We start from the raw sequence: 25,750 nt of genomic DNA on the forward strand, positions 1-25,750 counted from the left end.
CAACAAGATAAACTCATATGTGCTACTTTATATGTATACCTGACCTTGATTAATCCTTGCCATTTTTGGGGCATAGACCATAGAAGTCTTCCCAGACTTGCCCTGCCTCCCAACCACCGGTGCTGCCACCCAATCTCCGCTAAGCTTCTAAGGATCCATTCCTTCTGAACAGGATTCCTTTGTGTTTATCCCACGCATTTTTGGATTCCGTTACCATTTTCATCACCACCTCCCGCGGGAGAGCATTCCAAGTATCCACCACTCTCTCAGTGAAAAAATACTTCCTGACATTTTTCTTGAGTCTGCCCCCCTTCAACCTCATTTCAATGTTCTCTAGTTCTACCGCCTTCTCATCTCCAGAAAATTTGCAGATTAATACCTTTCAAATATTTGAACATCTGTATCATATCACCCCTGTTTCTCCTTTCTTCCAGGGTATACATGTTCAGGTCAGCAAGTCTCTCCTTATATGTCTTGTAACACAAATCCCATATCATTTTTGTAGCTTTTCTTTGCACCGCCTCAATTCTTTTTACATCCTTAGCAAGATACGGCCTCCAAAACTGAACACAATACTCCAAGTGGGGCCTCACCAACAACTTGTACAGGGGCATCAACACCTCCTTTCTTCTGCTGGTCACACCTCTCTCTATACAGCCTAGCATCCTTCTGGCTACAGCTACTGCCTTGTCACACTGTTTCATCACCTTCAGATCCTCAGATACTAACACCCCAAGATCCCTCTCCCTTTCAGTATGGGTTTAGACAACAGCATAGTGTGGAGACACTTTTAGTGTCAACTATAGATGAGATTCGTAGAGGGATGGATGATAAGAAGGCATATTGTCTTGTGTCATTGGACATCTCGCCCTTTGCCATTATTAATGGGGCATTGTTGTTACCTAAATTGTTCCATTTGTGGGTGCGGGGAACAGTGTATGAGTAGTTTAAATCTTATTTGAGTGGAATAACAGTGCAGGTGCATGTAAAGAATGAAGTGTCTGTACATCCAGTTATGAGAGGGACTCTGCAAGGGTCTGCTCTTTCAGTACTGTTGTGTAACATCTGTATGTCATCTTTGGGAGCAGTATTTGGTAAATTGAATATTAGCTACAGAATGTATGCAGATGATATTCAGGTTTTTTCCCCGTTACCTCGGTGGAGGGAATGGCTGGGAAGATAGCAGATTGTATGGCAGAAATCAGTTGTTGGACACAGCTGTACCTACACTATACTGCCTTGGGTGATTCTCTTCATAAAGATGGTTAATAAATCCCAATAAATAAATACATTTGGCTCATGTCACTCCAATTATTTGTGGCCTATGTTGGCTCTAAGTAAAGGTCTACTTTTAAGGTTTTGACCTCATTATTTCACTGCCTGCACTAGGCCGGACCAGGATCTCTGTCCAGTCTATTCTCATATTATAAACTACTGCTATCATTAAGATCTTTCCAGCAAGCCCAGTTATCTGTGCCTTGGTCTCCAGGGCTTTGGAATTCTATTCCTTTGGAGATTAAAGTTGAGCTGAATTATTTGACCTTCCGAAGAAGGTGAGGACTTGGTTACTCAGGCAAGTTTATAAGTTTATACCTAAGTATAGTGGTAGTGCAGATTGATGGAGTTGGTGAGGGATGGTTTTATAATGGTGTTTCTAAGCAGCAAGCTGGAAGGCTGGAGTGGGAGGATGAGATGGTTGGGTAGGGGTGGTTATTGAGTCTGTGTTGGTGGTGAAGTTGGGGATTGTAAGAAGTGTGTATATGGGCTAGAGGTTAAAGTGGTGGTATTGAAGTGAGTTGGGGGTGAAGTATTATGATGATTGATTCTCAGCTGCTTCTGGGTCCTCTAGGACAATTAAGGGGAATATCAAATGTTATTAAATGCATAATCAAAAATGCTACAAGGTGGAAAAGACCTAGGCAGTCTTTGAAAACATTTTAACTTAGGAATCAATTTTGATAAAAAGAAACATGGTTTAAAAAAGCAAACAAAGCTGCTTTCATTTGCAGAATACCTCCAGATCCATCAGTGTGATTTGAAGAGACATTGGGGCTGATATTCAGACCATGAAAGGAAACCTCCCGTGGTCGGCAGTCAGCCCAGGTATTCAATGCCAGGCTGTTTCCAGTGACAGGCATTGAATATCCAGTTTATTTTTACCTGTTTAAAGTTAACCGATTAAGTCGATATTAGAAGATAACCAGTTACTTTCAAACCGGCTAAAGATATACTAGCTATTTAAGCAACCCGATGTGGGCACTTATAATAGCCAGATATGAATTAAATATTCAGGGACAGCTGGCTATATCATACAATATAGCTGGTTATCTCCTAGACGCTACTTGGGAATATTCAGCAGGGGAGAGCCAGTTATCCCCTGCTGAATATCGCCAGATAGCAGGTTAAGTATCATTTAACCGGCCAGGTTCCGTTAATGGCCGATAAAATAGTTTTGAATATCGGGGGGGGAATGTATTTATTCCCAGTCAGGTTGTTCTAACCTTTTTTTTCTGCTTAAGGCTTCTTTTGTAGACCACGTAGGAAAACAGATGGTTATCATGCAGAATATGGTTGCTAATTTCTTTAAGATATTTTGAGATGTGCGTCCATCATACCTGTCTTTCAAGATTCTCACTACCCACATAAGACAACCGTCCTGTGTAAAATGTTTAGAGTTTTACTGCCCTTCACTGTAGCATTCTTTTGTATCTCAAAGGCTATTTAAAAGTGTTGAGAGACTTCTGATCATTCTCTGCAATGAGCCTACATGTGTGTGCTACTACTACTACTACTACTATTTAGCATTTCTATAGCGCTACAAGGCAAACGCAGCGCTGCACAAACATAGAAGAATGACAGTCCCTGCTCAAAGAGCTTACAATCTAATAGACAAAAAATAAATAAAGTAAGCAAATCAAATCAATTAATGTGAACGGGAAGGAAGAGAGGAGGGTAGGTGGAGGCGAGTGGTTACAAGTGGTTACGAGTCAAAAGCAATGTTAAAGAGGTGGGCTTTCAGTCTAGATTTAAAGGTGGCCAAGGATGGGGCAAGACGTAGGGGCTCAGGAAGTTTATTCCAGGCGTAGGGTGCAGCGAGACAGAAGGCGCGAAGTCTGGAGTTGGCAGTAGTGGAGAAGGGAACAGATAAGAAGGATTTATCCATGGAGCGGAGTGCACGGGTAGGGGTGTAGGGAAGGACGAGTGTGGAGAGATACTGGGGAGCAGCAGAGTGAGTACATTTATAGGTTAGTAGAAGAAGTTTGAACAGGATGCGAAAACGGATAGGGAGCCAGTGAAGGGTCTTGAGGAGAGGGGTAGTATGAGTAAAGCGACCCTGGCGGAAGATGAGACGGGCAGCAGAGTTTTGAACCGACTGGAGAGGGGAGAGGTGACTAAGTGGGAGGCCAGCAAGAGGCAGATTGCAGTAGTCTAAACGAGAGGTGACAAGGGTGTGGATGAGGGTTTTGGTAGAGTGCTCGGAAAGAAAGGGGCGGATTTTACGAATGTTGTAAAGAAAGAAACGACAGGTCTTGGCGGTCTGCTGGATATGAGCAGAGAAGGAGAGAGAAGAGTCAAAGATGACCCCAAGGTTTCGAGCTGAGGAGACAGGAGTGGAAGGATGGTGGAGCTTTGTCGGTAGAATACTACCAGCAGAAAACCATATACCGCAAGCTTTTGGAATATGACTGATGATGTGTTTCTTTTATATTTTCCTTGATTGTATTTCAGGAATACATTTCACACTACCTCCAAAATTTACCCCCCATATTTACAAAACATTACCCAGGGCAGTCTTTTGCATATAAAATTGTTCTCTCTGTGTATCAGCATCACCCTACCTCTTTTGATCTGGAGTGACGGAACCAGGGTTTCAAATGTTACCGTCCTGCCTCCTGTATTTTTTCTTTGTATAAATATAGCAGTGTATTTTAATCTATTTACCTTTCTCTCTAATGTGGACGGTAAGACAGTCACCATGCACATTGTGAATCACAAACCTTGAATCAATGCATATGTTATGAGGTGACTTTATCATGAACAATGCATAATGTTATGGATCAATTTTACTATTCATTAATCAAATGATACATTTGAGTAATATAAATCTAGAAGGGAAGTCAGGCAAGCTGAATTTAATCAAAATTAGCTTAGTTAGCGGTCATCTATAGCAGAGTACCTCCAGGGAAAAGAATCAATAGGAGAAAGTTATGAATAGAAAGAAGGTATGAACAATATATTTATTGCTTCAGTAAAAATGAAGTTAAAAAATGGACACTGCCAAATTGAAAAGAATTTGTTGAAAAATACTTAATGCTTGAATCACCTCCTTCATGGAAAGATTTATGGTCACAGGCTTTCACCTTGGGGCAAAAACATATGTATATCCAATGTTTGGGGAAAAAAAAGCTTCCAACAGGACTGCATATTCCAGAAAAGTCAAAGAAACCCATTTTCTCTTGGGATTTGACTGACCTCAGGTCTCTGACATATAATGCATTATTAGGTCAATTAAAGCATGGATGAGGTTCATTATCTCTTTTCAGGCATTCACAAGTCACTCAGCTGACATTAGTAACATCTGGAAAAGGGCAGAGAAAGTGGATGGAGCATGCCTGTGCTCTGACATCAGTATAAGTCATGGGAACGATGATTAATTTGCATTCTTATATTTCTATTGTCACACAGCTTCATGCATAGTCCTGCTCTATATGAAGAACGAAGAAAAATATGTATAAACAGATACAAAACTTGCCTTCCTTCAAAAAATTAATTGGTATGTATGAGAAGTGCAAAGTATGAAATGCTTCCCTCATGGAAAGTTACTAATGTATCCCACAAAAACAAGAAATATTTCTATATAGTTCCTTTCTCTTCATTGCTTCTGCTTAATAAGGTTCAGGAATGATGTGTCCATTCATGTTATTTTGTTGCATTTCATTTTAATATGCACTGTTTACTATGCACTATATATGGGAGCCACATCTATGCGTCTACTCTTCGCAATCAACCCTTTTGTTCCTGATATCAGCCCTCTCAAAACTAGTTCTGAATAAGGACAAGACGGTTGCTTGCTTATTTACTGGAGGTATCGCACATTCAATTTCTGCTTTAAATCTGTTCAGGATGACTATTCAACCCGTGGAGTCTTTCTGCTACTTGGGTGTGAATCTGGACTCCCACCTTACCTTCGCTCTTCACATTTCTAATATATATAGAGTCGGGTTTTTTTTAATTCTTCAACAACTGGGATCCAAGATGGCTGCCTGAGTAGACGTGCAGGAAAGAGCTCCAGAAATCTCCTAGTAAAATTACCAATTGAGAAACCGCGGCCCTGTAATGGGGAAGCGGAAAGGAAAACTCGGAGTGCCTTCCTCCACAGGCAGGGTTGACTCACCTCCCATGCGGCAATTGACGCTTGAAGAATCAGGGCTCCGAACGCCGAGAACCGGAGTGAACGCTTTGGGAGGTCCGGGAGAACAATCTGACCTAAGCGCCGAGGAAGCGTCTTTGAGCCCTCCTCCGATAATAGCTCCTCCAAGACCGGGAAGTGAAACCGCGGGGCAGAGAGCGCAGCAAGCTGAGTCCGGAAGTCGGTCATCCGCAACTGCGAGTGAGGGCCCTACCGCCGCGTCTATGCCAGTGAGTTTGTCAACTCAGACAGGAATGTCTGAAAGAAGTCCTGTTGCACCTTCTACGATTCTTGGAGTTTTGAGCAAACCAGCGACCGTTACAATGGATTCCTTATGGGAGGCAATACAGGGACTGAATACCAACTTGCTGCAAATAACAGGTATTTTTAGAGGTGAAGTAACGGAGCTAAAGAAATTACAACACGATTTAGAAGGAAAAATTGCAGAACAATCTACAAAGATGGAACTTTTTGATAATGATCTTAAAATGGTGAATTCTTCTATGCAAGTATTGATGAAAGATAGTAATTTCCAAAAGCGAAAAACAGAATACTTGGAAAATCAGATTAGGGGAAACAATTTACGTTTCCTCAATTTTCCTAAAATGCCTCTCATGTCAGCTGCAGATATGTTTAAAAAATATCTTAATGAAGTATTGCGTATTCCCCCTGAGGGATACCCACCTATTACAAGATTATTGTATATCTCTGGAGCTGGAGAGACAAAAAAGCCTGTTAACCCCCAACCTGATTTGAACTTAACAGAACTTCTAGAGTCCTCTTTGGAAGTAATAACGGAGAGAACAACGCTTTTGGTCACTTTTGCTCTGCAGTTGGATCGAAATAATATCTTTAGGCTTTACTTTCGTCACGCTAATTCACCCTTCTTGGGAGCAAAAATACAAGTATTCCCTGATTTTGCCCGAGAAACTCAAAGAAAAAGAAAGAAATTTCTGTTAAAAGAAAGAGTACTACATATTGGTGGGACCTTTATGTTAAGGTTCCCCTGTAAATGTTATATTTCTTTGAATTCTGTTAACTATATTTTCTTTGAACCTGAGAAGTTATCAGATTTTATTACCTCTAAAGAAATAGTGCAGTAGTCCCTGATTGCTGGCGCGAAGCCCAGCTGCGCTCCCTTTGGCTCTGTCTACTTGATATCTCAATTTACTTTATTATATTTGATTTGATATTTCCTGGATCTTGGATCACTATTAGTGGACTAAAAAACTTTAGAGGAAATTTTCCTTTTTTTTTTTTTTCCTTTTACAATTATGTTCTATTTTCATGAAAATGTTTTCACTTTCTCTAAAGATGTATTTATGTTTTTTGCATAAATGATAAATGAATAAAATATAAATTACTAAATTCTTCAACAACTTCGCTCTGTTAGACATTATTTTGATCACAACACTCTTCACTCACTTAATCTTTCACTTTTTATCACCAGATTAGACTATTATAATATCATCTACTTGGGCTACCCTTGTTCCCAACTGAAAAAATTGCAATCATTTCAAAACACAGCTATTAGACTCCTCTGTCATGCTTGTCACCATGACCGTGTTTCTCCATTACTAAAATATCATCATTGGCTTCCGGCTCTTGCCTTAACCTTCAAATCATTTAGAGTAGGCCTTCCACTTTATCTGTCTTCACTCTCAATCCTTTATTCACCTGCCCCTGTATTAAATTGTTTAAATGATTACTACCTGGTTGTACCTGGGCCGAGGATGGCCCAGCTAGAATCCACCAGGCACTAGGCCTCTTTCTTCATGGCTCCTTCCCTCTGGAACTCAATCCCCCTTTATATTAGAACCAAATTATCCTTTAAGAAATTTAAGATTGAGCTTAAAACTTGGTTGTTTCATATTGTATACACTTCCCCCTAAGCTAGTTGCCATCCTGCACTGGGGGTACTGTCTCAATGTTTGTCAGTCAGCCCTTCCCCTCCATAGACCTTCCTTATTGCTCTTCACTTTTTCCTGTTGTGTGGTTTATTAGTTTTTGTGGTGTGCTTTACAATTTCTTGTCATCTTTTCTATCCAAATTGTAGTTCCTTTCTTTATATATGTTGATTTTTACATTTTTTATGTAAACCGCTTTGCACTGCGAGTTAGCAAAGATGGTATATCAAATGTAAATAAACCATAAACTATAGCATACAATAAATGAAACAGAATACACTGAAATGAAATTGCATGCACTATTTTATTTTACTTTGCACTATTTCAAAATAGCATCCCACAGATCTCTAATATAGTTAAAAGTATGACCATGTGGCATAATATGTATGCTCTTTCAGCTCCATTGATGGAAGGGAGTTTTCCCAGGTTCAGTTATGTGGATAAGTGTCTTAAAATTGTCCTTTGAATATCTCTGTTCCTGCCTAATTTTCTTATATATTTTGTCCTGTGATTTAGTTCTTCTCATCATGTAACCTTTTGTTCTCATTGAACTTACCCAATGATGAGTAAAATTTCTGGCAACCACAGCTGAACCAAAAGACCTGGCAGGATTCATTCCACAGCCAGTGTAGTCGATCTGTGGAGAGCAAAGAAATGTTATCACTAGCACTGTAAAAGTGGCACACTTGTATGCTGCTGACAGTTTACTTTTGCCATGATTAAAATGAATAGACGAAAAGGGGGTTTGGTCACTATGAACATAGCTGGTTAAGCCGATATTCATCGGCCTACTGGCTAAGTTATAGCAGCCAAAGATAGACCTGGTTTTTTTATGCGGGTTTATCTGGCCACTAAACTTAGCCGGTCAGCTGATGAATATTGGCGCTAACCAGCTATGTTGCACAACATAGTCGGCAACTGGGCTGGCCGCTAAGGGCCAGATTCAATATAAGGTTTCTACAAAATCCGCACGGTAAACAGTTCCGGCTAAGCGTATTCTAGATGTGGCACCTAGGTTTAGGCAAGGTGTATAGAATACGCTTAGTTAATATCCCAGTGCCTAAAACTAAGCACCTCCATTTATACCTACAAAAATGTGGCATAAATCCCTGCACGTAGATTTATTCACACTCTATAACTATGCGTGTAAATTTTGGAACGCCCATTTCCCCACCCATAACCACACCCCTTTTGAACTGCACACATTAGAATTTAAGTGCAGTTCACTACAGAATACTCTTAGCGAGTTGTGTGCATAAATTCTAATTAACGCCAATTAGTGCTCACTATCACTTGTTAGGTGCTGCTATCAACACTGATTAACTTGTTAAGCCAATTAAGTTATGCGCATTGTTATGGAATACACTTGGATTTCAGCTTGGAACAGGGGCGTAGTCAGACCTTGAGGTGGGAGGGGGTCAGAGCCCAAAGTGGGGAGGCACATTTTGGTCTGCCTCCCCACCGCCCCCCCCCCCACTACTGCCCTGCCGCTCCCCACCTACTGCCACCACTGCACATACTTTAGCTGGTGGGGGGGGGTCCCCAACTCCTGCTAGTTGAAGCGTCGCTGCCACCGCACATATCTTGGTTGGCAAGGTTCCCCAACCTCCACCAGCTGAAGCATTTGTCCAGCGCTGAGCTCTGGTGCCACCTCATTGCTTCTCTCTCTTCCCCTCATGTCCGGCATGCTCGTTTTAATGAAATTGAGCATGTGCGCATGCTCAGTTTCACTAAAACCAGGAGCACAGAGCCAATTTGGGGGGGGCCAGGCCCCCACAGCCCCCCATAGTTATGCCACTGGCATGGAATGCTAGACATGCTGTATGGAATCTGGCAGTAAGCACTAATATTCAGCTGAGCTAGCCGGCTGTCTCACACTGAATAGTAGTGCTTAGCCAGCTTAATGCTATTTAACTGGCCAGAAGCTGTTGCTGGCCGGTTAAATAGCGCTGAATATTGGGGGGTGGGGTCTGTCTACACATACCTATTACACCTATGTTTAATTCTATTCACACTGCATGTTATATTTTATAGGGTTGTATATATCTATATACATATCTGTATGCTTAACTATCAGAGAGCAAGTTAAACCATAATTAAATTTAGACCAAAGGAAATTGTGATCTTTGGTATATTCGGCTTTCATTTGTACAGTGGTGGAAATAAGTATTTGATCCCTTGCTGATTTTGTAAGTTTGGCCACTGACAAAGACATGAGCAGCCAATAATTGAAGGGTAGGTTATTGGTAACAGTGAGAGATAGCACATCACAAATTAAATCCGGAAAATCACATTGTGGAAAGTATATGAATTTTTTTGCATTCTGCAGAGGGAAATAAATATTTAATCCCTCTGGCAAACAAGACCTAATACTTGGTGGCAAAACCCTTGTTGGCAAGCACAGCGGTCAGACGTCTTCTGTAGTTGATGATGAGGTTTGCACACATGTCAGGAGAAATTTTGGTCCACTCCTCTTTGCAGATCATCTCTAAATCATTAAGAGTTCTGGGCTGTCGCTTGGCAACTCGCAGCTTCAGCTCCCTCCATAAGTTTTCAATGGGATTAAGGTCTGGTGACTGGCTAGGCCACTCCATGACCCTAATGTGCTTCTTCCTGAGCCACTCCTTTGTTGCCTTGGCTGTATGTTTTGGGTCATTGTCGTGCTGGAAGACCCAGCCACGACCCATTTTTAAGGCCCTGGCGGAGGGAAGGAGGTTGTCACTCAGAATTGTACGGTACATGGCCCCATCCATTCTCCCATTGATGCGGTGAAGTAGTCCTGTGCCCTTAGCAGAGAAACACCCCCAAAACATAACATTTCCACCTCCATGCTTGACAGTGGGGACGGTGTTCTTTGGGTCATAGGCAGCATTTCTCTTCCTCCAAACACAGCGAGTTGAGTTCATGCCAAAGAGCTCAATTTTTGTCTCATCTGACCACAGCACCTTCTCCCAATCACTCTCGGCATCATCCAGGTGTTCACTGGCAAACTTCAGACGGGCCGTCACATGTGCCTTCCGGAGCAGGGGGACCTTGCGGGCACTGCAGGATTGCAATCCGTTATGTCGTAATGTGTTACCAATGGTTTTCGTGGTGACAGTGGTCCCAGCTGCCTTGAGATCATTGACAAGTTCCCCCCTTGTAGTTGTAGGCTGATTTCTAACCTTCCTCATGATCAAGGATACCCCACGAGGTGAGATTTTGCGTGGAGCCCCAGATCTTTGTCGATTGACAGTCATTTTGTACTTCTTCCATTTTCTTACTATGGCACCAACAGTTGTCTCCTTCTCGCCCAGCGTCTTACTGATGGTTTTGTAGCCCATTCCAGCCTTGTGCAGGTGTATGATCTTGTCCCTGACATCATTAGACAGCTCCTTGCTCTTGGCCATTTTGTAGAGGTTAGAGTCTGACTGATTCACTGAGTCTGTGGACAGGTGTCTTTCATACAGGTGACCATTGCCGACAGCTGTCTGTCATGCAGGTAACGAGTTGATTTGGAGCATCTACCTGGTCTGTAGGGGCCAGATCTCTTACTGGTTGGTGGGGGATCAAATACTTATTTCCCTCTGCAGAATGCAAATAAATTCATATACTTTCCACAATGTGATTTTCCGGATTTAATTTGTGATGTGCTATCTCTCACTGTTACCAATAACCTACCCTTCAATTATGGGCTGCTCATGTCTTTGTCAGTGGGCAAACTTACAAAATCAGCAAGGGATCAAATACTTATTTCCACCACTGTATATTTGTATTGACTGGTATTAACAATATAAAACAGATATTTTTAGCTTTTTAGTAATGTGAATTTGAAAAAGGAGATGGGAATTACATGATCCATATATAACATGCACTGAATAACTTAATTTAGCAAAAAATAAAAACATACAGTATGGTCGGTTTTATAGCATGCATTTATAGCATCATTAAGGAATGATGTATGTTTGGGGGGGGGGGGATTTAGGAAGAACGGGCATGATTTGTTAGCTCGCAGACAGGAAACAGCTGGCAGGTGTGTACGAGTGTTACAGAAATTGAGCTGAGAAAAGGACACTTGAGGATAGTGAAAAGTAGTTTGTGTGGCAGCTTGCCAGGGCCTAAAAAAAGTCCATCTCTAAGGGGTCCTTTTCTGTAGCTGTGGTAAAAAGTGGTTTCACTGAGCCCTTACATGGCTCTTTCCCATGTGCTAAGGCCATAGGCGTAGTTTGACTGTTTCATTTGGGGGGGCAAAGGATGGGGCGGAGCATATTAGCACATTCATTTGCATATATACATATGCAAATGAATATGCTAATATGGAGGAAGGAAGAGAAAAAGAGCTGGCTTTTTTTGGGAATAACCATAATGAATATGTATGAGATATCAAGCCAGCTCTTTCTCCCTTCCTTCTTTCCTCCTTACCCAGCACCTCCTCTTCCTCTCCTGTAGTATTTCCCCACCCCCTTTCCCATACCATGCCAGTGTTGACCTTAGAAATGCATAGGCTCTATATCAGGGGCGTAGCCAGACACCCAATTTTGGGTGGGCCTGGGCCTAAGATGGGTGGGCAGAAGAACCTCGCCCCATCCCACAGGTGATTTGGTCTCTCCTTCTCTCGCCTGCATGCCATATGGTCTCTCAAACATCCCCCCTCTCCCGTATACCTTTTAAATAGCAGATTTTCACCAGCAGCAAGCAGCAACTAATACACACTGCTCATATTGGCCCCACACCCTTCCCTCTGATGCAACTTCCTGTATCCACCTAGGCAGAAATACCAGAGGGAAGGCTGTGGGGCTGGTGCAAGCAGTATGTATGTCACTGCTCACTGCAGGCGAAGATCTGCTACTTACAAGGTATGCAGGAGGGACACTTGTTGGGAGTTTTCGACTGGTGGGGCTTGGGGATCCCTGCCAGCCACATCATATGTATGCTGCTACTGGGTGGGCCTGAACCCAAAGTGGGTGGGCCTGGGCCCACCCAAGCCCACCCTTGGCTACGCCACTGCTCTATATGTAGATCCTTCAAGAGGTAGTGTGTCATGATTTAGGCTCTACACCCTTTCTGATGTTTTGGTGCCACCTCAGTAAGGCCAACACACAATCTCTCCACTGCAAAACGCTATACAAAAAATTGTGCAAAAACACACTCATATTCTTACTAAACCATAACAGCACTAATTCCAAGGACAGACTCAGCATGCAGCAATACCAGAAAAATTGAAACTTACATGCAAAATATCACAGATGCACATTTCCAAAAGCTGACATATTCCAATTAATAAATTCTGAATAAAATAGTTTTTTCTACCTTTGTTGTCTCATCATTTAGTTTTTCTATTCGCTTTGGTCCCAAGTGTCTTCTGTTTTATGCAGTGCCTTCTTTATGCAGTAGCCCTGTCCCTACCCTTCCTGGAGTTTCAGTATCTGCCCTCAATGTGTCCCTCACCCCAATCTTCATCCTGTTATTCCTGGGGTTTTTTTTTTTTTGCTAATTCTCCCCTCTTCCAGCACACTCTCTTTCTATTTCCTCCCTTCTATACAGCACCCTCTCTCCCTATTTTCACTCCTCTGACCAGTATATTCTCTTTCTCTCACCCTCTTCTGTCCAGCATATTCTCCTTCCCTTACTTCAATCCAGCATCCCTCCATGTCCCCTTCCCTTCCATGTCAGCTTCTCCATTATATCATTATTTCTCCTATGTCCAGCATATCCCCTCTTTGTCCCCATCCCCGTACAATGTCTAGCACCCCCCATCATTTTCTTACGCCCCATTTCCAGCATCTCCCCTGTCCTCTTACCCACCCTATGTCCTGCATCTTCCAATATCCCTTTTTCCCTCCCAGCATTGTCCCTGTATGCCCTTATCCCCTCTCTGTCCACCATTGTCCCTTTGTGTCCCTGTCTCTATGCTCCCTCAATGACCAGAATCTCGCTTCTCTGTCTCCCTGACACTCTCTTTTCTCTTCCCTTCCTCCTACCTTCCATTCTCCCTTCTTCCCTCCTACCAGCTAATCCACATCTAACAATCCCTTCTCCCCCCCCAATCCATCACCTCTTCCTCTGTTCATCATCCCCCCCCCCAAAAAAAAAAAATATCCAGCACAGCAGACCTGCACCTCTCTCCCTCCATCCTGAGGATCCTCCTCCTGCCACCATTCACCCCTACCCACATGGTTCCATCACCTCACTCCTCCCAAAGGTGCAGCTGAACAGTACCTCCATTTTTCTCCTTTTCTCACCCCCCCCCCCCCAATCCCGGTTCCAACGTCTCTCCCTTTTCCTTCCTCCTCACTCACTTGCATTGATCGCTGCCGGTAGCGGCACTGTCTGCAGCCAGCCAGCAATAACAGCAGTCTGCTTCGGACTTCCCTGCTACATGTCCCCGCCTCCTCTGGTACAACTTCCTGTTCCGCATAGGCGGGACGTGTGGCAGGGAAGGCTGAGGCTCCGAGGCAGACTGTTGTAATCACTGCAGCGCCGCTACCAACAGCCCCTGGTACCGAAGTTGAAGCGGCGAACGGGTGGCCGGCAGTAGTAAAGGCAGCAAGCAGCAGACAGGCTCGACTCCGCTTCCCTGCCCTCTCTGCGTCCCGCCCAAAAGGAAATGACATCAGAGGAAGGCGGGATGCAGAGAGGGCAGGGAAGCGGAGTCGAGCCTGTCTGCTGCTTGCTGCCTTTACTACTGCCGGCCGCCCGTTCGCCGCTGCGGGTCATCGTCGTTTGGGGGGGCAATGCCCCCCCTCGCCCCCCCCCAGTCTACGCCCATGGCTAAGGTCATTTTTACCACTGCCAGAAAATAGCCGATTTTCCATTTTCTGAATTAATGGCCATGTGCTAATATTACTCAAAACACTTTCCTGTGACTGTGGCAAGGTCTATTGTAGATTATAAAAATTTCTAATTTACAATTATTTTACTGTTCATCTCTATGCTACAGTATTTTTTTAATATATATAAATTTACAATAGACCTTGTCACAGTCACACGAAAGTGAAACTGAACATGCACAATTACACTAAAAGGAACATGCAGAGCATGAGGGGGCAGGCAACGCGGCGGTGTTGGAGACCGGCACTAGACAAGGCTTCAGTTAGCAGGAGTTGGGGACCCCTGCCAGCAAAACCAGGGGCCCTGAGGAAATTTGGGGGGCCCAGGCACCCGTGGCCCCATGTGGCTATGCCACTTGTCCACGGTAAGCTCTTTTAAGCTATGGTAACTACACGTTAGTGCTCACCACAGCTTTGTAAAAGGAGCCCTAAATATAGAAAGAGAATCAAGCTTCCTTCAAGTATTTCAAACACTGGGGCTAACAAAGGGAAATGGGGAAATGAAAACCTGCATTGCTTTTTAAATGGATGTTTAAGAAAGGGCTGATCTTGTGCAGTGCACATCAGTTCATCCTGGCACTGTAATTTTCAAAAGCATCTCCATGCAGAAAATAGGGTTTCATGAGCAGAAATGGAGCTATTTGAAATTATCCAAGTCACATGCATATGTGCACAGTGAATATGGCCCTCAGTGTACACATTTTAGAAGCTCATACATGAGTAAATACACATGTATAGAGCATACACATGTAAAATCTGATTTTAGAAGGCCCATTGTATATGTCCTATTTAAGTTTATCTTGAAAGAGGGTATGATTTGAGCAGTCAATGGATGAGGGCAGGACTGAAATATATATATATATATATATATATATATATATATATATATATATATATATATATATATATATATATATATGTGTGTGTGTGTGTGTGTGTGTATTCTTTATTTCAGAAGGGGAACACATGTGTATGACCCAACACTTTGACTGCCCTCCCCCTCCCCCAGCATCACCTCCCTGTTGTTATAGAATGCACCCGCTCCATGCCCAATTTAGGCATCAGGATTTACACCAGGTTTTAGCTGGCTTTATTGACCGTGACTAAATTCAGTCGAGTGGACCAGCGCTCAGCGTACGTAGAAATTTAAGACTAGGCATACTTTACAGAATATGCCTAGGAGTATTTGTTTCCACTTGGAATTTTCAGGTACCATATATAGAATCTATCCCTTTGCGCCTAAAGTTAGACATGGGAATTTACACCAGGTTTTCGTTGGTTTATTAAATACAATTAGTTGTATCTTCCATTTGCGCCAATTTTTTCAGTGTCACATGTAGAATCTGGCCCAAAATGTCTAAGTTATAAGTTTAAAGTTAATAGACAGCTATGCTACTGAATGTTAATATTTAGGGTTATATGCTTGGTGAAAAATTGCAAGTCTGTCACCACAGAAACATGGCATCACAGCTCATCATCTTTCCAAGAAATTGCAGACTTCTAATAATCATACTAGTTCTGGATAAAACTGAATTCTTTCTAAGTTATATTGAATCAATCTAATGTTAATTTAAGGGCTAAATCAGTTCCAATGAAACTAGGGGTGGTTTATACTATTTGGGCCAACATAAGAAAATTATCCAAAAAAAGTCACAGCTTCAAGTCCCACAGCACCATCCAGTTTATTCTTATGACTTCTAAGGAGAAGAGTAAATAGAATTTATAGAAATGGCTGCCTGGGGCGGCCATTTTCTATTTTGTTAGAATAGTAAATAACAACATAATAAATAACTATGCAAAAGAAGTTAAGCAAAACATGCAGAAATAACATCTTTCCCCTAATTGATGGGGGGAAGGGGATTGCAGATGAGTAACATTTAAAGGAAAACAGCTGAACTTACAGCAATTAGATGTCCCAAGGCAACAGAGAGCCCAATAGCCAGAGGTGCAGATCCTGTAACGTCATTTCTTCTCCGGTCTGTGGTAGCAAGGACACACAACACTAACTGGAAGGTGACAATAATTTCAATGCCCAGCCCTTGTCCACTGTTGATTCCTGCTGCAAGCTTAAACAAAGCATAAGAAAACTGTTACTTTTGTACCCCATAACATACAAATTCAGATGAAAATACACAAGATCGGGAACTATATCTAAACTTCTCAAAAATGAATACAGGCTGGATATTCAGTACTAGTTATCCTTAACCAAGAGGGTGATTTAATCGAGTAGTACATGAGGTACATAAATGCTGATTTCTATGAGATATATCTATTAAGCAATGACTTAGCTGTTGAAATTACAAGGGCTGAAAATCTCTCTCCCAGAGGAACTAAATTTGGCTGGTTAGATTCACTACCCTGCAAAGCCTTTGCAGACATGCAGGGGCCCAGGGCAAAAACTGAGGATGTGGCCCCAAAGTCTGCCTGCAGCAGGCTATGCCTCTTTCAGCTTGTGGCAGACTTGGGGTCCCCGATTGGCATAGGGACCAAGGGTAATTGCACTGGTTGTCAGCCCCTAGTGCCAGCCTGCTACCCTGCTGGAAGTGTTCCTGTGCTGGCCAGCTAAGTTGTGCCAAGTAAGTTAGTCTTAAATCCAGCAGTCAAATTTATGTTGTTTAGGCCACTAGCCAGATAGGTCCAGCTGAAAGTCAGCTTAGATGGCCAATTTTTGGACTAGATAAATCAGGAACAGTGCACTCTTTTGAAAATTAACCTCATAGACAATATATATGTTTTTCTTTGAATAGTTCTTATGTGGCATTTTCTATGTAGTCAGTTAAAGTGCAAACAAAGCTCCCGATCCTGCTTATTTTTATATGAGATTTACATGTCGAAAACAAAGTGAGATAGCAACCACAAGGCCAATGTGAACTCTACATGGTTTTAAACAGCTGATAACAGCAGTCAACACTTTACATGTATGAAGACATATATTAAGCTGCTTTGGCTAAAAGAGAGTAATGGAGCGAGTCTATAAATGGCACTAAAATTTGCATGTGCATTTTTGGGGCAATTTATATGGAGGGGCATTTTTTATTGTAAGCTCTTTGAGCAGGGACTATCTTTCTTCTATGTTTGTGCAGCTCTGCGTACATTTTGTAGCGCTATAGAAATGCTAAATAGTAGTAGTAGTAGTAGTAGTAGATATGATGTTTAAACCCGATTTTGGATGTTTTGCTGAAAAGTCCAAAAATAAAGTGACAAACATAGTGATAAAAATGGTCATTTGCTAGATGTTTTATGCTCAGTGCTTTTTTCTTGCAAATCTGTCAGAAAAAGAAACCTCTTCATGAAAAAAAAAATGTACAAAAACAAAACATTGGGATATCTAGGGAGCCATCATTCTTAGTAGCCTGGCCACAGAGACATCTCAGCAGAGCAGTGGGGCACCCTAGGGGCACTGCAGTGGACAGTGGACTCCACATAAAAGGTTTCAGGTACACATCTCACTGCTACCCCCTTATATTGTATGGGAAGGCTGCAAGAACCCACCAAAAAAAACCTATTGTACCCAACTATACACTACTACAATAGCCCTTATGTCTGCAGGTATCACCTATATGTGGGTACAGTAGGTTTTTGGTGGGTTTTGGAGGGCTCACACTTTCCAGTACAAGTAGAACAGAGTGGGATATGAGCCTGGGTCCCCCTTCTGTACAGTGCACTGCACTGAACACTAGGCTACTCCAGAGACATCCTTGCTGCTCTTATAGGACTGGCTATAACATCTGAAGATGTCATAGATGCTGGTATATACTGTTTCTTTCACATCTTTTGGGAGATGAGAGGGGGGTCAGTGACCACTGGGGAAGTAAAGGGGGATCGTGCCTTAATCCCTCCAGTGTTCATCTCTCATTTAGGGCACTTTTTTGTGACTTAGTCATGATTAAAAGAGGTCTAGATCAAAATGTCTTTTAGCCCTGGACATTTTTGCTTTGTTCCATTAAAGCAGAAAAACATCCAAGTTTTGGGAATTCCCAAATCCAACCCCCAATATGCTTCATTGTGTTTTGGTGCACTATAGATGACCTGCATAGAAAAACATCTTAAAATGGGTTTTGAAAATAGCGATTTGGATATTTTGGATGGGACTAGGGGAGAAGGAGGACAGATCAGAAGATGGATGATGCTAGGGTACAAGGTGGGGGGACAGATCAGGAGATGATTGGGAGCTGGTGATTGAATGAGAGAATGTTGGGGAGCAGAGCAGGGACTTATAGATAGGACAGATGGCATGGGAATTTTGAGGGATGTTCATACTTGGCATTGGTAAGTAAGAGTGGGAGGTATGTTGATGGGTTAGGGGAATAAATGAGAGTGTGAAATGGATAAGATAAGAGAGACAAAATAAAAAGGGGATGAAGTTTGGGGGAAGTTTGAGAAATAATATTCAGCTCATTGCTAGCTATGTTTGGTGGCTAATTTAGGCTGCTGAAATAACAGGAATATCTTTGTCCAGTTTAAGCTTAACTGACCAGTTCTGAATATTGGAGTGACCAGTTAAATTTAAACCAGCATTGAATATCCAGGCTGGCCGCTGACTGTGGGAGTTAGCTGAGCTCCTTCCCATGGTCAGAATATCGGGCCCAGAGTTTCTAAGTTACCCAGTTCCAGAAAAGAGATTCTAGATCAGTTCTAGATTTCTGGCAGCTGCATCTGGTGCGTTTTAGGACATAACCACACTGATTTCGATGACTAGAATCAGGGACTGCAGATACCATACTGCTTAAGATGTATGACTAAAACCAAGATTGGAATGGGTAACTTGGCAACTCTGTGGTATGGAAGTTTAGAACTCAAGCAGCCAACCAACAGCAACATACATTGTAGGGTTGCCAACTGGTTCCAGATTGACCCAACAAGGTTTATCCTGGGTTTTAATCCATTCCATGCAGGAACATGTAGTTCTGATTTCTCAATTGCATTCCCTAATTAAAGGAAGCTAACAAGCCCCTGCATGCAGAGGAGTAAGCTGAGGACTGGATGAACCCCGTCGAGTGTATCAGGTAACCCTATGTGATACATGAAGCAAACATTCCGTCAAGGTATCAGTTAATTTTATCTTCTGAAAGTCACCAAGGTCCACAGATCCAAACCTTTAAAGCCCTACTATGAAAAAAAAAACCACATAGAAAGAAAAATCTGCCTTTTATATCAACTACTCTTATTTTGGAAGTACAATCTTCAAGCCTAGGTTTGCCTGTAGAGCAAGTATAGTCCCTTGCACCATTTCCTTGTGTTAGTATAACTATATAGTAGATTTGACTAAATTAAGCTATTTATAATAACATTATAGCAGCTTAACTATAATATTACCATAATTCCATGGCACAATCATTTTCCAGTGATGTGTTCCCAGTTTTATTCTTGAAATAGAATTCAAGGTAATTCAAAGACGAGCTGCAAGCAGCTAGGAGCATGAAGTTCCTACAAAATATCAGAGCTGCCAAGTTATCCAGTTCCAGGATGGAGGTTTTTGTCCAGTCCTGGAGCTCCATCAGTTCTATCCTGGTGCATTATGGGACTGAGAGCACTGCTTTCAATGGATGGCAAATACCACATTGCATTGTTAGATAAGATCACAATCAAGGGTGGCTAAAACATTTCCCTCCTGGAACCGGGTAACTTGGCAATGCTCAAATAAATATTTTACTAGTCTAGCCTAGAGCTTTCAAGTTACCCGGATCCAGCAAGGAGATTTCAGGTCAGTCCTGGATTTCTGATAACCTCATGCTGATACATTGTAAGGCCTGCATTGATTTCAATCAGGGACTGGTACAATTAACATTGGTAAATCATGGACTGCAAATACCACACTGCTTTGGAATGTAGATTTAAAACCTAGACTGACCAAGAAGTTTTCCTTTTTGGAACTAGCTGCTCTGACAGTCTATAAGGGCTTCTCTAGGATTTACCAGTTGCAAGCTGAAATGTTTAATTGCACAGATCTGCTAGTAGACGTGCCCACAGTATGCTCCTAGGCCCCAATGATCAAAGGCAAATGTGGGCGCTAGAGGCCATCAGTGTCAAACTAGCATCCGCGTTTGCCTGCACCCTAGGAGCAGAGTCGGCAAGCATGTATAACAATGAACTTGCCGGCTCTGAATGTTAATAGCACGCAAATGCCAAGGTCATAAACATTCCTCCCCAATGCTCAATGGAAAGCATGTCAAACAAGGGTGCTGCTCCTGCAGCAAACCCTATGCTAGCTCGGAGCTGGCATTAGAGGTTTCCAGGGCATTGAGAAGGAATGGGGAGACCCTGTCAAGCATGCATTTGCATGCTTACAGCCCGCTACCCCCACACACAAAAGCACCCCCAACAAGAAAAAAAAACCCTTGGTGGTCAAGTGGAGCCTCTACTAGCCCACCCAACAAAGGGCTAGCCTGGTGGTCTAGTGCCACCCCAGGCCCCCCAAGCCCCTCATACCTGGAAAAGGGAGGGAGGGAGGGAAGGAGTAGTCCAACCCTGTTGCTCATGTAAATGCTAATTTTATGCTTTCAGGTATATTTCCCACATCTAGGGGTACAAGATAATGTTGTCCTTTAATCCCCATTTTTGTTCATTCTAGCGCTAGAACCCTTATTATTAAGTATCCGTACATCAGAAGACATCAAAGGTGTATCAAATGTAAAGAGTTCCACCAAAATTGAAATGAAAATTTGGAATTAACTTTCCAGTCAGAAAGTATAGTTCGCAGTGCAACAGCAATCATTATATCAAAGAGTCTTTTGTTGCCAGGCCTTCTCAAATTTAATGTTTAATGTATTTGGTATGAATGATTCAAGAAATTTAATGATGTTATTACCTTCTGAGTTTTCTGGCACACCCACAATTTGAATGTTATTTCTCCTGTTATGATTGCTGATATCTTCCAGAGTGTTCTGAATGTCCATGATATTTTTTAAATTGTCACTGCTGAGAGAGGAGCCATTTTCCAGGTTACTTATTCTACTTGCTACCGTAGTTAAGCATTTGTCCATTTGAGAAAGACGTTCATTGGAGTTGAGAGATCTTTGTTTCAATGTCTTTGATCATAGCTTTATTTTTGGTTAATATGGCTGTGATCGGATTTAAGTGTTCAGCAATATCAGGTGAGTCACCAGTGCCATCTTTGGTAAACTGTTGTTTACATGGAGAGGGTGGTTCATTCTTTTGCCTTTTAACTCCAGAACTGGAGTTACAATTGGCATCCAATTTGGACTGTCTGGTTGAGGACATCTTCCCACATCGATTGTATTGCAAATTAGGACAAATATTTAGCATTCGATATCAAAAACAGTTAATTTTTAGTTTGTGCCTGTGCAGCAGATCTCGCATACGGCCATCCTGCATCAGCACTCACGTGCCCTGCCTAGTTCTGCTTTTTTTAAGGATGTGGAATAGGAAAATTAGAATTACAAGTCCCTCCATGCAGTGAAGTAAAACCAGAACTGGATCAATCTGTTTAAAAATCGGGAGCCAGCTAGCAACCCTACGCAGGATACAAGACTACTTTGTTACTTCAAAACTACTGGTTGCAGGGCTGATGATCAGTTCCCTGCGCTGTTCCAAATAGCCAAAATAGCTGGAAAAGCACAATGAACTAACTCCCCAGTGATCAGAGTTAAAAATAACATGCAGGTTTATGCACATTATTAGCACTGGTCATAGGGGTACTTCTGTGGGAGGATTGTGCCTGGGAAGCCTCCCACAGAAGAGGTTTGACAGTCCAGAATGCCCCCCCCCCCCCAAAAAAAAAAGCCTGGACCTGTCAAACTTAAGCCCAAGCACCAAACACAGGGTCCCCCTATATGCAAAAGCCCCTACCCTACCAACAATTAAAAAAAACATGGTTGTCCTGTGGACCCCCTACTATTCAACCCAAGGGCCTACCTGGTGGTCTAGTGCCCCCCAGAACCTCCAAGCCTCCCAAACTTCCTCATACCTGGAAAATGGAGGAAGAGAGTAGCACTCTGTCCCTCCTCCTGTGAGCACCACCTCAAAATGGCGGTGACCTGTCCTGCCCATTGCTTCTTGAGATGCACTGGGTGGGGCTTCATACCACATAAGGGAGAAATGCCATTTTGAGGTGGCTTATTAGATAATCGTTTTTCATTTCAAGCTGCTTGTCTTGATAATGAGGTTCAATCTTCTCTACTTTCCGCTACGAGTTATTTATCTTTTCAAAAACAAGTTAAAACCTATTTATTCAGGAAGTATGCCTTGAATTCTTCTGATTAAAATAGTGGCTTATATATCTGTTAGTTTATGATAGAAAATGTATGTGTGTGTTTGACTAAATGATGTATTTCCTGGAAATATCCAGTTTCATTACAGTGTGATCCACATTGAACCGCAAGGTATATCATGGAATACAAGTAGTGTTATTAATGTTAATTTACTAACGCTATAGAATCAATTAAAGCAAATTAATTTTCATAAATGATGTGTAAATGGTGTACAAATGTAGAATCATGTAACAAAACTTATGTCCAAATAGATTTTTCATTCTTTTAATCAATCAAGTTAACGTTGTGGCTGCATCCAGAATAATCCATAGTTGAAGAATTAGCATAATCCATAACAATCATTCAAAGTCGATGATCGAGATCCCAGTATTTTTTTCTTCTACAAGGAAGGTTGTTCTCCAGCAGTGAGAGATTCGATATGCAGGTGATTCATGTTCTGTTCCTTTTGTAGCTTCAGCATTAGCCTCAGTGTTGTTGGATGGACAATTTGCACAGACCATGCAAATGTGTTATGCCATCCCTAAACTACATTATTCGTTCGTGGCGTGTTATCTCGAACAGCCTGGTTAACAGTCCAAGATACTGGAAGGGAAAAGAGCACCACCTCTTTGTCGTTGTCACTGTCTTCCAATGAAAGTGCCTTTGAAGTAATTCAGAAGGTCATCAACTTCAGGAAATGATTCAAGTTCTATAAGTACGAAGTTCTTCGTAAGCACAAAAGGTTTTGGGAATTGGCACATATTCAAGAGCAACAAACATTTGGATGTGAATAGTGAAAGCTGGATCCATGTTGTAAAATCTAGCATAACAGTACAGAGAGGGTCCCAAATACAAAAAACAAAATCCAGCATAGCCATATTCCTGCAGCTTACATCAAATGCATTGTCCGAAATGAACACGACATCCATGAATTTGTGGATTAAAGATTTCAGTTATTGCGTTCATTGATGTCTGTAATTGACCTTAAAACACTTCTACAGCATATTCAAAAGACATGATTTCATATCTTAGTAGCGCGCTTAATGATATATCAAAAGCTACTAATTGTCCTGTGCCAAATTAGCCGTTATTTTCCATCAACATAACCGCTCCAAATTATCCTACGACAAATTATGCATGCCAAATTGTCCACTCCCAATTGCCCGGCGCTAAATTTACCAGTTACCACTTCTCATCCAGAAGATGTAGGGAGGCGTAGTCCTCATCATAATTCTCCCTCTGAAAGGATAGGAGGAAAATCATCTGATTGAGGTGAAAAGACGAAAACACTTTTGGAAGGAACCGAATGCATGGACATGCTCATCTGCGAAAACTGCAGAAAGGGATTCCTGCAAGACAACGCCTGGAGCTGAGAAACCCTTCTAGCTGAAGAAACAGCCACCAGGAAAGCAGTTTGCTACCAATTGCCCTGCCACCATATTCCCTCTTGGAAGAATCCCTTTATATGCAATGAAGGAAAACCTCTTTACTGGTTGTGCTAGATGCAATGTGGTATTTACACTTTAAATGATATGATGCAAAAAGGTACTCTAGCACCGTTTTCATATTTACATGACAGTTTCATGCATCCTTCATCACAATTTTCATAAATATTTACAGATTTGTTCTTGCTTGAAACACTCTCAAATCCTATCTAGAAGTAAACCTCAAGTACCATAAATATATAAAATATGTTCAAAGTCTCTGAAAATGGATAAAACCGCCTCACATCTCATAAGCTAATTCAGTCCAAATCACTACCCAACAATTATACCCTGCTCTAATATCTGTTCTGATATTTCTTTTTCTCCCTCTCAAGCACAATGGTGCACTTTATGGTGTTCTGTGAACAGACCACTCCAATCAGCGACAATACTGCAATCTCTATTTTTTTCTTTTACATAAAGCCCGTTGGACTCTAGTCAGATTGAACAGAGTAAAAAATTCTAAGTCCAATCGTTGTTGGTCTTGTCATAATAACTTAGGTACACTGGAGCATCTCTTGTGGTAATGTTCATTCATTCTGGACCGAGTTAAAGAGATTTTACATTTACTTACCAATCTGTCATACCAACTAATTATTGTCTGATCACGATACTCATTTAACACCTGACAACAAAAGACTCTTTGAAAGGTATTAATCCGCAAACGAACCTTTTCCGGAGATACGAAGGCGGTAGAATGAGAGGACATGAAATGAGATTGAAGGGGGGCAGACTCAAGAAAAATGTCAGGAAGTATTTCTTCACGGAGAGAGTGGTGGATGCTTGGAATGCCCTCCCGCGGGAGGTGGTGGAGAGGAAAACGGTAACGGAATTCAAACATGCGTGGGATAAACATAAAGGAATCCTGTTCAGAAGGAAAGGATCCTCAGGAGCTTAACCGAGATTGGATAGCAGAGCCGGTAGTGGGAGGTGGGGCTGGAGGTTGGGAGGCGGGGATAGTGCGGGGCAGACTTATACGGTCTGTGCCAGAGCCAGTGGTGGGAGGCGGGACTGGAGGTTGGGAGGCAGGGATAGCGCTGGGTAGACTTATACGGTCTGTGCCAGAGCCGGTGGTGGGAGGCGGGGCTAGTGCTGGGCAGACTTATACGGTCTATGCCAGAGCCGGTGGTTGGGAGGCGGGGGTAGTGCTGGGCAGACTTATAAGGTCTGTGCCCTGAAGAGCACAGGTACAAATCAAAGTAGGGTATACACAAAAGTAACACACATGAGTTGTCTTGTTGGGCAGACTGGATGGACTGTGCAGGTCTTTTTCTGCCGTCATCTACTATGGTACTATGTTACTATGATATAATAATTGTTGTTGCACTGCAAACTATACTATCTGACTGGAAAGATAATTCCAAACTTTTGTTTCAATTTTGGTAGAACTCTTTATATTTGATTTACAAATATGAATCATTCATTGCTGCCAAATCTAATAGTTTCCATAAACACAGGAAGGTTGAGAAACCTTCTGTTTAATGTAACACTGATTGGATTATTTTTTTTTTTTACTGCTGTAATAATGTTAATTGCTGGCTTTGGGAGGACTGTTTCCCTATTATATTTTCTGTTAAAAGAAAAATGTCAATGTAAATGATTTGGGGGGGTGGGGGGAAGCAAAACTACAGGTCCATACATGCAGTGAGCTAACTCCAGAGCTGGCTCAGTCTGGGCTGAAAATGTGGACCCATTGGCAACCTGCATTTGGATAAGCATGCACTTTACACAGCCAGAAATAATTCAGGGATCGGACAGAAATAACCTTCCAAAGACAGAAGCAGCTTTGTCAAAACCCTAGAAGAAAAGATAAAGGAAAGAAAAGAAAAGACATGGCATCACTGTTAGAATGAGTGAGAGTAAGAGTCAGCTGAGAAATGGAAACATGACTTAATACTGACAGCTGCCAATTTACCCAGGTCCAGAATGG

At 42.1% G+C, this 25,750-nt stretch overlaps 1 protein-coding gene and 1 long non-coding RNA gene across 2 annotated transcripts in view; one reads left to right on the forward strand and one right to left on the reverse strand.

The window, feature by feature from the left end:
- The window catches only part of LOC115466482, a 51,887-nt gene that overhangs the window by 25,184 nt on the left and 953 nt on the right, over positions 1-25,750 (forward strand). The window contains exon 2 of the long non-coding RNA XR_003941555.1: positions 4,687-4,774. This is a non-coding gene — a long non-coding RNA (uncharacterized LOC115466482). The remainder of the gene's footprint in view (positions 1-4,686; positions 4,775-25,750) is intronic.
- Positions 1-25,750, reverse strand: part of AQP1 (aquaporin 1 (Colton blood group)) — a 74,631-nt gene that overhangs the window by 3,392 nt on the left and 45,489 nt on the right. Inside the window, 2 exon segments of the mRNA XM_030197727.1 lie at positions 7,874-7,954; positions 16,028-16,192. Coding sequence (XP_030053587.1) covers positions 7,874-7,954; positions 16,028-16,192 — 246 coding nt within the window.

The sequence above is a fragment of the Microcaecilia unicolor genome, chromosome 1 (assembly GCF_901765095.1).
Source record: "Microcaecilia unicolor chromosome 1, aMicUni1.1, whole genome shotgun sequence".
NCBI lineage: Eukaryota > Metazoa > Chordata > Amphibia > Gymnophiona > Siphonopidae > Microcaecilia > Microcaecilia unicolor.